The sequence below is a fragment of the Macrotis lagotis genome, chromosome X, assembly GCF_037893015.1.
Source record: "Macrotis lagotis isolate mMagLag1 chromosome X, bilby.v1.9.chrom.fasta, whole genome shotgun sequence".
In the NCBI taxonomy this organism is placed as follows: domain Eukaryota; kingdom Metazoa; phylum Chordata; class Mammalia; order Peramelemorphia; family Peramelidae; genus Macrotis; species Macrotis lagotis.
In genome coordinates, this window is record NC_133666.1 from 674,410,802 (window position 1) to 674,423,845 (window position 13,044).

Consider the following 13,044-nt stretch of genomic DNA (forward strand, 5'->3'; position numbering starts at 1 on the left):
AGGCTGGTAGAGAAACGGGGAGCATGTGCATGTGCAGTGTCGGGGCTAGAAGAGACTCCCCCAGCTGCATTTTTCGGAGGAGTAAACTGAGGCCCAGAGAGGGCGGTGACTCGGCGGAGGAAGGCTCCTCATGGCACCAGTCTTCAGCAGAGCCAGGAGGGCCCTGTCACGTGACTGAGCGGCCAGTCCTCGTCTTTGCCAGCGGAGGCCCAGCGGAGGACACCGTCTCGGGGGACACGGGTGGGCAGCCTGGCCCACCGAGCCAAGTCCGGGGCGTTCCCCTTTAAGAGCGGCCCCGCCCTGGCGCGGGCGCCGAGCCACGTGACGGCCGAGCGCGGCGGGCGCGGACACAGGTGCTACAATGTATCCGGGCGGCCTCCTGGCCCTGGGGCTGGCGCTGGCGCTGGGGCCGGGCCTGGGGCCGGGCCCGGGGCCGGGGCTGGGGCCGGGCCCGGGGCTGGGGCTGGGGCTGCGGCCCGGCGCGCCCCGGCCCGCCATCCCGCCGCCGCCCTCCAGGAGCCGCTCGGTGGTGCTGGACGCGGCCACGGGCCAGCCGGCGGTGGTGGAGGGCTGGCGGCCCGGGGCCATCGCCTGGGCCAACCTCAGCAACGCCATCGACCGCACCGGGTGAGCGGCGGGGGGCGGGGGGCAGGGCATGGGCCGCGGCCGCCGGGCTCCGCGTCTCCGAGCCTGGCTCACCTGGGGCAACTGACCCTGGCCGGCCCCGGGCGCTCCGGGCGGGAGGCCCCGGGCGCTCCGGGCGGGAGGCCCCGGGTTCAAATTCCAGCTGCTGCACCTGATACTCAGTAACCACTGTGCCCCACCCCCCACGGCCTTCTGGGCTTTCTGCGTGACCCCCACCGCTTTCCCTCCTCACCCCCGACCCCCCGTAGGGGAGGTGACATCGAACCCCCATAGCCTTGCCCCTGCCCGTCATCTCTTCTGGCAGCATTCCCGGGGAGAATTTGACCCTTTCTGCGGGACCCCTGCCACTTCCCCTCATCCCCGAGCCCACCATGGAAGTGGTGACATTCAGCTCTCTGCCCATCTCCCCCAAGTCCCCTTTCCTTGGCAGCTGGGAGGAGGTAGATCGACAGAGCAGCCCTTTCTATGGGGCTCGGCCCTGTATCCTATTTTAGAGGACTGGAACTCCGAAGTTTGGAGGGACCCCATCAACTTTAAAAAAAATTGGTTTTTATTTTTTGCAAGGCAGTGGGATTAAGTGATTTGCCCAAGGTCAAGTCCGATTTCAACTCAGGTCCTCCTGAATCTAGGGCCAGTGCTTTATCCCTTGTGCCACCTAGCTGCCCCTGGCCCTATGCCCTTGACCTTCTGGTCATCATCTCTTCTGTCTGTACTCTTGGGCGGGGGTTGGAATTCTGGGTTTCTGGCAGCACCTGCAACCTTGGCTCTTTGTGTGTGACCCCCTAGTATTTCCCTCTCCTCCTCCCTGACCCCACCCTAGGGGTGGCGATATTGAGCCCCTATAGATTAGCCCTCTGCCCATCTCCTCCACTTCCCCTATCACAGGGAAATTTAAGAAGATAGATCCTATAGACTAGCCCCTTCTGTGGGGCATGTCCTTCCATCACCATGCTTTGCTACCTGGCAGGACTGGAACTCCATTTTAGAGTGTTCTTATAGACTTGACCCTCTGGCCATCATCTCTTCTATCTGAACTCCTGGCGGGGGGTGGCTCTCTCTTGGAGACCCCTACCACTTTTCCCCTCCTCATACCTGATCCCACAGTAGGGGCAGTGCAACCCCTATAGACAGCCTTCTGCCCATCTCCTCTGAGCCACAAGGAACTGTGACAAGGCAGATCCTATAGACCAGCTCTTTCTGTGGGGCATATTCTTCTGTCACCACGCCTTTGCTATTGGCAGGGCTGAACTCCGTTTTAGAGTGCTCCAGTAGACTTGACCTCAGATGTGGTGTTGTGGAAAGAGTTGTGAAGCCAGTGAAGTGATGCTGCAACCTGAGTAGCTGAGCTGCAGGGGAGAAGCTGAGGAGCTGTCTGGCACCAATATGGTGAGCCCTCAGGGGTATGGGGCCACCAGGCTGCTTAAGGAGAGGCAAACCGGTCCATGCTGAAAGTGCAGCAGGTCAGAACTTGACTCTCATTCCAGTCACTGAAGGAAAGTGAATCATTCTCGTTGCCCTCTGTGACTGGGGTGAAATTGGCAGGGGTTGGCCCCACAGACTCATTCCTATGACGTGGGTATCCATCCAGGGTTAGGACCCCTCTCCCTTGCCTTCCAGGTGATCTTGGGAAGAGGGCACCCCAAGGAAAGTTGTTTGCAGGGAGGAAACAGGGACTGACTCTGGAAGGGCTTTGGATGCCCCGGTCTGGCACATCCAAGGCAATCAGTGCCGTCTGACTGCCCCATTCGGGCATCTCTCTGTCTCCACCCTCCATCATCAAGCTGGCCTGCCAGCATTATTATTGTACAGTGATCTGAATCAATTTTATTAGAATCTGTTGACTCCCTGGGAAGCAGGTCAGTGAAGGATGGGGCCTCTCATGCCTGGGTCAGAAAGCAAGACACTATTGGTGTTGTCCTTGGTGCTGGAGGGGGTGGTTGTGGGTAGGATATCATGAAATAACAAAGTTTTACCATTCTTGCACCTCCTCTCCCATCTCTGTTTCTGGGGGGCCTCTTCCCCATGCCTCATCTTCCCTTCTGGCTTCTTCCTCCAGGAAGCCTTCCATAATCTCCCTGGCTCTTAAAGCTGTTGCTGTTCTTTCCCTCCTCCAGTTACCCTGCAGTCTACTTCTCTGCCAGTGTCTGTGGGCAGGGCTTTTGTTTTGTCTGAATTCCCAGGACCTGGCCAAAAGCTTTGAACACAGCCCATTAATGCTTCCAGAGGAAATAGCCTGCTGAGTCAGGACAGACTTGAGGGAGCTCCAGGGACGCCTACAACCAAAACTTAAACAAGCCACAAGATCCCACAGTCAGGAGAGACTTGTTCAAATTCCATCTCTTGATGCTGGTTTCCTCTTTTGTAAAATAGGGTTAAGGATTTGGGGGCACCCACCACCCAGGAAAATACTTTGTGAGTTTCAGAGCACTATGGGAAGCAGAGGAATATGCTTGATCAGAGAGGTAGTTGGAAGGACCTTCAGGGGGAGGTGAGGAGCCCAGGATACCTATGTTCCCTAACTCATCTGTCTGCCAGTGATCCAGAATGGAGGCCTGAGAAGAAGCCCAGCGCCCAGCTCTGCTCATGAGTCATTGTGGGCGGCTAGTCTCTCCCTGGTGCCTCAGCTCCAGAGGGGAGGGCAGCAAGGAAAATCTGAGAACAAGAAAGAAAAATCACTTTAAAAAAAAAGAGAAAAAACTAGATTAGGTGGCAGTTGGCTATCCCCAATGATAGAAGGAACGAGATGGCACAGTAGATGGAATGAATGTTTTGTTTGAACCTGCCCTCAGACACCAACTAGCTTGTGATGGGTCTGGGGTCACACGGCTAGTTTTTGTTAAGAGGAGAAACTTGATCCTAGCTCTGTGTTCTTTCCAATGACAAAGGTGGTTTTCTCTGTGACTGCAATGTCTTTCATGACCATTTTATAGAAGGGGAAACTGAGGCTAATGTATGTGCTAATGAAAAAAAAGGATAGTTTCTGCTGTCAAGGAGTTCCTGTGGGAGAACTTAGAGGGGGTTCAAGCTTCTGAAGCCCCTACAACCTGCCCCCTGCCCCCCCCTTTTCTTTGTTTTTATATCTTCCTCCCTTGCCCATACCTTGCGGTGACCTCCTGGATGTTCTTCTGTGCTCTGAGTATCTTCTCTGGCTGTCCTTCCTCCTCCTCATCTCCACCTCCTATCAGCCTCTGATAAGATCCTACCTTCTCCAGGAAACCTTCCCCCCCACCCTTACCTCAGGTCTTCCTACTGTGGATTATAGGGATCAGTTATATAGGAGATGTGAATGTCTCCAGTTTTTCCAGCATGTATCTTCTGAGACAGATTCAGCTGTTGACATGTTGTCTTCTCCATTAGACTGGGAGCTCTTTGAGGGCAGGATCTTCTTTTGTCTTTCTTTGTATCCCCAATTCTTTTTTTTTTTTTTTTTTTTTTTTTAGGATTTTGCAAGGCAAATGGTTGGTTAAGTGGCTTGCCCAAGGCCACACAGCTAGGTAATTATTAAGTGTCTGAGGCCGAATTTGAACCCAGGTACTCCTGACTCCAGGGCTGGTGCTATATTCACTGTGCCACCTAGCTGCCCCTGTATCCCCAATTCTTAGCACAGTTCTAATAATAGATGATTAGTAAATGATGTTTGTCCTTAATTCTCAAAGAAGACCATGACATTAGGGAGGTGATGCCATGACAAGCAAATGAATTGGATTTGAGTAAGGGGGGGGCTGTGCTGAGTCACCAGCTTTACTTTCTCCTCCAGAGCCATTTGGGTCCAGTGGCCAGATATGAATCAGAATGATTGGAGATGGGCCTGGGTGTTAGTTGATTAGGGTTATGTGACTTACTCAAGGTCACACAGTTAGCAAAGAGTTAAGTGTCTGGGGCAGTTGAGTAAGTGGGCTGACAGTTAATAATTGCCTAGCTGTGTTGACCTTAGGCAAGTTACTTAACCCCTATTGCCTTAAATAAATAAAAATTTTTAAAAAGTCAAGTGTCTAATCTGGATTCGAACTCCTGGCCTGACTCCAAGACCAGTGCTCTATCATTATACCCCCTAACTGCCTTAACAAATGCTGTTTGACTGAATGACAGTCCCTATTATTCTAATAACAAAAATAAATTGAGATTGCCAACCTCCTACCTACCATCTGCTGGCATGCTCCTGCCTACTTTTTTCCCTTGTTAAGGTCAGACTCTTAAGGTCTTTAACCTCAATTTGCCCATCACCTTCTTCCCCCCCCCCCCCCAAGGGCTTCTGAATTAAGCTTTCTGAGAACTAAGGACTCCTCTGAGAATGAAGGGAGAAGATCATGTCTCCCTTCTTGGGTCCTGATAATTTGCTGAGAGGAGTAAGTCTTGCCCTTGACCTGCTTTTAATTATCATGAGAGGGATTGACTTTATCTCTGATCCAGGACAGGTGTGGTGGGATTGAGCAAGATTGTTCAATTTTCTTATTGGCCTTGGTGCTTCTCACACGTGACCTTCAGTCTCCCATCTCTCTTCTCTGATCATCTCCTCTCCTTAACCTTCACCATGAAGGCTTTTCTACCTAATCTCCTCCTCCTCTTGGTAGCTCTGATCTCCTTCAAAGTTCAGCTCCTATACCCATTCTACATGAAGCCTTTCCAGGGCTTTGCACATGGTCTAATCTTTTCTCATCTATTCAACTCCTGAGCCCACTAGTTACTAAGGCCCTCTCTCCCAAACTATCCTGAATTAATTTTTTCTTCCTATCTACCTATCTTCTATCTTTCCATTTCTCTGTCTGTCCATCTTTCCATCAATCCAATTAATATATATCAAATAGATATATTTATCTTTTTCTCTCTCTATCTCTTTATGTACCCCCTTAATAAGGTAAGCTCCTTGAGGGCAGAGACTAGTTTTGCCCTTCTTTCCACAGAGAAAGCATTTAACAAATGTTTGTTTCTTATATGAGGAGGGATCATTCTGATTTGTCCTGGGAGATGCCAGAGATTCAGTGGAAGTCTTTGTATTCCTCATTCAATGAAGACTTCTCCATGGGTGGTATTACCCAGGACTATTTCTATTTCTACTCACAGAAGCCTGGAAATAGCAGTAACCAGGGAGTTAGAAAATCCTGGTCATCTCTAAGGTTGAAATGATGGAAATCTTGGGAGAAATGAACCTTTCCCCTTCTTCCTCCTCCTCTTCCTCAGCATTATCATAATTAGTATTTACATAGTGTTTTAAAATTTGCAGAACCCTTTACAAATATATTATATGTATATAGTTGGCTTAATCAATGTTTATTGATGAAGAAGATGATGATGATGGTCGCAGAATAAACTGAGGTATAGAGAAGTTGTCATTTGTCCCAAGTCACAGGTAGTTTGGGATGAGAATACCAATGGGATTAGAATTTTGAGCTTCTGATTTCAATTTGTCAATAAACATACCAAGTCTGTACAAAGTACTGAGGTTACAAAAAATGGGACAAAAACAGTTTCTGCCCTCAAGGAGCTCTCATTCTAATGGAAAAAATGAAAAACCCAGCTGTGTACCTATGTGTATGTCTTCTTGTGTATGTGTACAGTGGTGTAAGACACATGCACATGGAGTGATCCCTCAAGAGACTGAACCCATGGGAGATGTCATGTTTGCAATCATATGTGAGATCTTTTCTCCCTTGGCATGGTATCTCCGATGGGCAGTCTAGGTGGACACCTGTGAAGCCATCTGTCAAATCTTAGATGTTGTTAAAAAGGAGAAGATGCTAGGCTGGAGGAGCCTGGAGCTTTGGGGGGGGCAAGGGGAGCCCCCCCCCCCAGAGTATTGAGCCCAGACCTTTCCAGGCAAATATCTCAAATTTATTGACTGCTTCAAGTTGGTGGCTACAGCTCCTAGATTTAGACCTGAGATCATTGAGCCCAACTCTTTCCATTTTACAGAGGAGGAAACTGAGGCTCAGAGACAGGGGAAGTCTCTTGTTGAAATGAGTTGGGATTGGATTCTGGATCCCCAAACTTCTTTTCCCTTCTCCTGCTGGCAGTTCCTATGTTGATAAAGTCATGCTGGGCCCAGAACGAGCTGAGGCAGCTAAGGATTTCTGTGGCAACCAGAAAGGACTTTTTAAAAGTGATGTTGGATATAGAGTTTTTTGTGTTGTTTGGCTCCTCAATAGATGGGGGTAGGGGAAGAATTCTTTTGTTTTTCAGTTGTTTTTCAGTAATGTCTGAATCTTTGTTACTCCTTTTGGGGATTTTCTTGGTAAAGATACTAGAGTGGTTTGTTTGTTCCTTCACCAGCTCAATTTACAGATTAGGAAACTGAGGCAAATAGTGACATGACTTGTCTAGAGTCACACAGCTGGTAAGTACTGGAGACTAGATTTGCACTCAGGAAGATAGATGAGTGTTCTATGCACTATGGTATTATCTAGTTACCCTAGGAAGAGAATTAAGAATCAAAAAATTTTTGAAAATTATGTTAAAAAGTTAACATTAAAAAAATTTTTAAAAAGACTATTTTGGAAGCACTGTTCAGAGTAGATGGAGAGGGGTGGCTAGGTGGCACAGTGGATAAAGCACTGCCCTTGGAGTCAGGAGTACCTGGGTTCAAATCCGGTCTCAGACACTTAATAATTACCTAGCTGTGTGGCCTTGGGCAAGCTACTTAACCCCATTTGCCTTGCAAAAACCTAAAAAAAAACAAAAAAAAAAACAAAAACAGAATAGATGGAGAGATGATAAATGGTGAAGGAGAGAAGATAGAGCTACTCACCTCTTTATTTTAGCTTTTTCCTGCTGAGAAAGATCATCTTTGGTCTGGGGAGGGACCCCAAGATGATATGCTGCTAGTACAATACCTTAAACACATCAGGCCTTTCAATACTTATTGGATTTACTTTTCAAAACCGCATCCTATTTTATCTTCAGAATTTGGTTGCTTTAAAAAAGTAGCAGAACAACTGGCATTTATATGACCCCTTTGGGCTAAGCACTTTAAATATCTCATTTGATCCTCATAATAATCCTGTGAAGCAGTAGTTCTCTTTGCCCTATTTTCAGATGAGAAACTGAAGCAAGCAGAAGTTGGAATGTGGGAGCAGCCAGGTGGTGATGACTCTAGAGTTAGGAGGACCTGGGTTCAAATCCAGCATCAGACTTAATTTCCTAGCTGTGTGACCTTGGGCAAGTCACTTAACCTCACTGCCTTACAAAAACCAAAACAAAAAAATTTAAAAAGATTAAAAAATAGTTGGAATATATTGGGAGCAAGGGACGGGATTTGAACACAGGCCTCTTCTGATGCCAAGTTCATTGTTCTTTCCAATATACTGGAAAGGAACAGCTGCCCCATTTTTCTTTTTTTCTTTTAGGTTTTTTTTTTTAAGGCAAATGGGGTTAAATGGCTTGCCCAAGGCCACACAGCTAGGTAATTATTAAGTGTCTGAGACCGGATTTGAACTCAGGTACTCCTGACTCCAAGGCTGGTTCTTTATCCACTGTGCCACCTAGCCGCCCCTTGCCCCACTTTTCAAAAAAGGGAACCAGGTGAGGTCCTTTGCACCATCCACCTGGGAAGCATGGCATTGAAGAATAAGAATTTTTTAGTAAAGAGTTTTTTTTGTGAGTATTTTTGTGGGCATCACAGAGAACCAGCTTGGCTTTATCCAGAACAGGTCCTGCCAGATTGGTCTCCGTTTGTTTTTTGGACAGTTAGCAGATGACTGATTTCCTCCTCCCTTTTACCAAGTTCTACTTACTGTTCCCTAAATCCCCCTAGGCCCTCTTTGTACAGGCTGGGCCTCATGCCCATTCCTAGTCTGTATGGAAGAGTTGGGTTGGGTGGCTAGTGAGGAGAAACTTCTATTTGGAGCAAGAACTCAGAGTGAAGGCCACTCTCTGTTGAAATTATGAAATAAATTTCCTGCTTCCTCCTTCTCTCAGCCCTTCAGCACCTTCTCACCTTTCACATTGCTAGTTGTTTCTGTTTTGGCCAGAATCTCTTCAGAGTCTTCCCCTTCTAGACCAATTTTCTTTCTTTCTTTCTTTCTTTCTTTCTTTCTTTCTTTCTTTCTTGCTTGCTTGCTTGCTTGCTTGCTTGCTTGCTTGCTTGCTTTCTTGTGTGAGGGGCAAAAGTGCTGACTTTTCAGGAACATAGTGCTAAATTAGTCTAAGCCATAGGCCTCAGTTTCTATCTCTCAAGAATCAAGTGAGCATGAGAACCCGGATCTCTGGCTAGAAAAATTATGTCCCCCTAACCATATAAGATGTAAACAAAGACAGATCCTCCTGGGAAAGCTTAGGTACACTCACTCCCCTTCTCTTTGGACCAAGTTTCACCAATTGTTGTAAGGGTCAACAGAAAAGAGGAGGGGGAATGGGTTGTGGTTTTTGTGGTTTTTTTAACCCTGCTTCAGTTTCTGTAATTCTACTTTTCCTGCTCTCTCTCTCATAGAGAGTTAGGAATTGCCCCACTTCTTGCAAGAAATGAAATAAATTTTAACTCTTCGCTGCCACTTTGAAAGGACTCTGAGTAGTCATTTTGGGTTAGGCTCTCAATACCCTGCACACTTGCTTTCTTGCTTTCCTACCTATCTTCAATCACTGAATGGGCATTGCCTCCAACAAACTGAGACTTGGTAAAGACTTTAGCTTAAAAAGACCAAGGTCTCCTACAGTACTGGGGCCATCTACTATTGTCCTAATCCCTACCTGGCCACTAGATCCAGATAGCACCAGAGGAGAAAGGGAGATTGGTGACTTTGCATAGCAACCCCCTCATTTAAACCTAATTTATTTGCAAGTTATGACATCACCTTCCTGATACCATTGGTCCTCTTTAGACCCCAGTCACTTGTGCCTCTTAGAATTCTTAGTTTGGGGGTCATTAGGTGGCACAAGGGACAGCACACCAACCCTGGAGTCTGGAGAACCTGAGTTTAAACCTAGTCTCAGATCCTTATTGTGTGACCCTGGGCAGGTCACTTAACCCCAGTTGTCTCAAAAAAAAAGAATTTTTAGTTTCTTTTAAGGCTCAGCTATGTCTACTGGTTGTTAATATTCTTGCCTTCTCAAATGACCTCTATATCCTTTTCTGATTTTATTAGTATGTTGTGTATAAACTTCTTGAGGATAGGAATTGTTTCTCATTTTGAATTGTATCCCTAGGGCCTGGCACTCACTTATGGTAGTCTCTTATCAATATTGCTTCGTTTGAATTGAGCTGAACAGTATATTCTTGCTAATGAGATGTGTAGATGTGGGCTAGACAGTGGTACAGTCTGGTGGAGGATCCAGTCCAAATAGTGGCACTTGATATTTTGGAAGGAGAAGGGCAGCAAGCATTTATGTTCCAGATGCTGTGCATTTTACAAATATTGTCCCATTCAGTCCTGAAAAGTAGGTGCTGCTATTATTCTCATTTTACAGGTTGGATAACTGAGGAAACAAGTTAAATGAATTGACTTTCAGGGAATGTCTGAGGTTGAATTTGAACTCAGGTCTTTCTGACTATCCACTGCGTCACCCAGCTGCTTATCTCCTGTGTCCCCCCCCCCCAAATCTATACTCTCACTTCTGCCCTAATGCTTGTTTTGAAAATGTAAATTTGTTCCCGGGTGATTGACATATTAGGGAATAATTTTAGTGTGATTTTTGAGTTGGCTTATGAATAGTTTTGTTTGTGAGAAATGAGAATGCTAAACTGTAAGCTTTCTTTTGTTCGCCCACAAACAAACTTCAGACCTTTTTCCATGTTAAAGGGCCATATTTTTTGCCTGTATTCTGGGGCAGGCAGAGGAGGGCTGGCATCTGGACCCCCCCACTTCTGCTGTGGCCTCTCACCCCTGGGGCTTTGGACAGACCACTATTTATTGGAGCATTTTTTTTATTTCTTAATCATGTAACTTGTATAATTTTTATTAGGTTTTTCTTTTTTTATTTAGGTGCCAATGGCAGAGTTTTTGACTATGGTGCCCCAAACCCCATTTTCTCCACAAACCTTGTGATTTTGCATAATATGGTGCTTTTTGAGAAGGCCAGTGATTGTTATAGCAGAGCTGACTGTCATTGGATCCTTCACCATTTCACTTTTTTCCCTTCCATTCACTAACTAGACTGTATGTATTAATCACGTTAGGAGAAGGCTGAGTTGGGGTAGAAGGTTTGGAATCTGGGAAGATCTTAATGTTCTAGAATCCATTAAGATAAACTTTATTAAGCTTAATTCTCTACTTGAATTTAATGAATCATCTGCCCAGATGTAGTTCAGGGTAGCATAGCTAGACATTAGTAGGCATGAAAAAAACTTTTGAGATTATTAACTGCTTTCACTTAACCTCTATTTGCCTCAGTCCACTGAAGAAGGAAATGGCAAACTGTTCTACGGTCTTTGCCAAGAAAACCCCTTGGACAGTATTGGTGTACCAGATCCATGGACCATGAAGAGATGGTCATGATGAAAAACAAGTTAATATGTTAACAGGACAGGACAATAGTCTTTAAGGCTTGACTGTCTTCCCCCCCCCCCCTTTTAAAGAATTTCTTTCTTTTTTTTTCTTCTTTTAAAAATTTTATTTATTTAAGGCATCGGGGTTAAGTGACTTATCCAAAGTCACACGGCTAGGCAATCATTAAGTGTCTGAGACCAGATTTGAACTCAGGTCTTCCTGATTCCAGGGTTGGTGCTCTATCCACTGCACCACCTAGCTGCCTCCTTAAGCTGTTTAAGAGGGCATTATGTTCAGGAGAGAGAGCATTGCAGTCCTCTGCCCTAGCAAGAGCCCATCTGGAGGTTTCTATTCAACACTGGGTATCATAGAGGGTCATTGAGGAGAGTTTGGACTTCAGAGCAGTCCTGCTGGAACCTTCTTTTCCCTCTTGCAGTTGAAGGGACTTCCTTCTGCTGATATCTTAATCCTTTTCTTTCTTTCTTCTTGCTTGTGTTCTCTTCTCTTTTCTTCTCTTTTCTCTTCTCTACTTTTCTTTTTTCCTCATTCCCCTTCCTTCCTTCCTTCCTTCCTTCCTTCCTTCCTTCCTTCCTTCCTTCCTTCCTTCCTTCCTTCCTTCCTTCCTTCCTTCCTTCCTTCCCTTTTTTTGCAGTGGCACTAAATGACTTACCCAGGGTTAACAACCACTGACTGAAGTCAGATTTGAACTCAGGTCCTCCCAATTTTATGGCTGGTACTCTATCCACTGCACCACCAAGCTGCCCTGCTCTTACTCTTTTTTTTTTTATGGAGAAGGGTTGCTGCTAGCCTGGTCTTACTTAAGGAGGCTGCCAAAGCAACCAGCATTTATTGAATGCCTCCTGTGTGATCCAGTTTTATAGGTACTCTTATTTTTAATTTTATTTTTTTTCCATTTCCATGTAAAGATGGTTTTCAACATTCATTTTTGGTAAGATTTTGAGTTCCTGATGCTGAGTGAAGTGAGCAGAACCAGGAAAACATTGTACACCTTAATAGCAACATTATAAGCCAGATCAACCGTGGTGGACTCAGCAGTTCAGTGACCACGGACAGTTCTAGAAGACTTGTGATGCAGATGCCATCCACATCCAGAGGAAAAAACTATGGAGTCTGAATGCAGAGCAAAGCAGACTGTTTGCACTTTTTAAAACTTCTTTTCTGCTTTTTCCTGTCTTTCTCATGTCCCCCCCCCCTTTAGTTCTGATTCTTTCACAACATGACTAATATGGAAATAGATTAAACAGGATTGTATATGTTCAACCTATGTCAGATAACTTGCTACCATGAAGAAAGGAGAGGGAAGGAAGGGTGATAGAAAAATGTCAAACCCAAAAGGTTACAAAAAAAGATGGCTGTTGAAAATTATCTTTTTCATGTAATTGAAGAAAATAAAATGAAATAGCATTCAAGAAAGTTTTTTGAGTTCCACATTTTCCTTCCTCCTTCTCTTTCCTCCTTTTGAGTTCTACATTTTTCTTCCTCCTTGCCTTTACTTCTCTCCTTCCCCATGACAGTCAGTAATCTGATATAGGGTGATATATGTTCAATCTTGTTAAATATATTTCTATATTTGTCATGTTGTGAAAGAAGAATCAGAACAAAAGAGAAAAAAACTATGAGAAAGAAAAAATACAATACATTTTAAAAAATGAAAATAGTTTGCTTTGGTCTGCATATGGGCTCAATAGTTCTGTCTTTGATTGTGGATAGCATTTTCTATCACAGATCTTTTAGAATTGTCCTTGATAACTGAATTGCAGAGAAAGAGCTAAATCTATCATATAATGTTGCTGTTAAAGTATACAATGATCTGGCTCTGCTGACCTCACTCAGCATCAGTTCACATAAGACTTTTCAGGTTTTTCTGAAATGCAGTTACTCTATCTTTTATTTTTAATTTTATTTTTTAATTTATCTTTTTTTAAATTTTAATTCTTTTTATTTATTTAAGGCAGTGGTGTTA

The 13,044-nt window shown here is 45.2% G+C and overlaps 1 protein-coding gene across 1 annotated transcript in view; it reads left to right on the forward strand.

Annotated features, from left to right (window-relative positions):
• Positions 1 to 361: 361 nt before the first annotated feature.
• PLBD2 (phospholipase B domain containing 2) overlaps positions 362 to 13,044 on the forward strand; it is a 34,089-nt gene continuing 21,406 nt past the window's right edge. The window contains exon 1 of the mRNA XM_074202242.1: positions 362 to 627. Coding sequence (XP_074058343.1) covers positions 362 to 627 — 266 coding nt within the window. The remainder of the gene's footprint in view (positions 628 to 13,044) is intronic.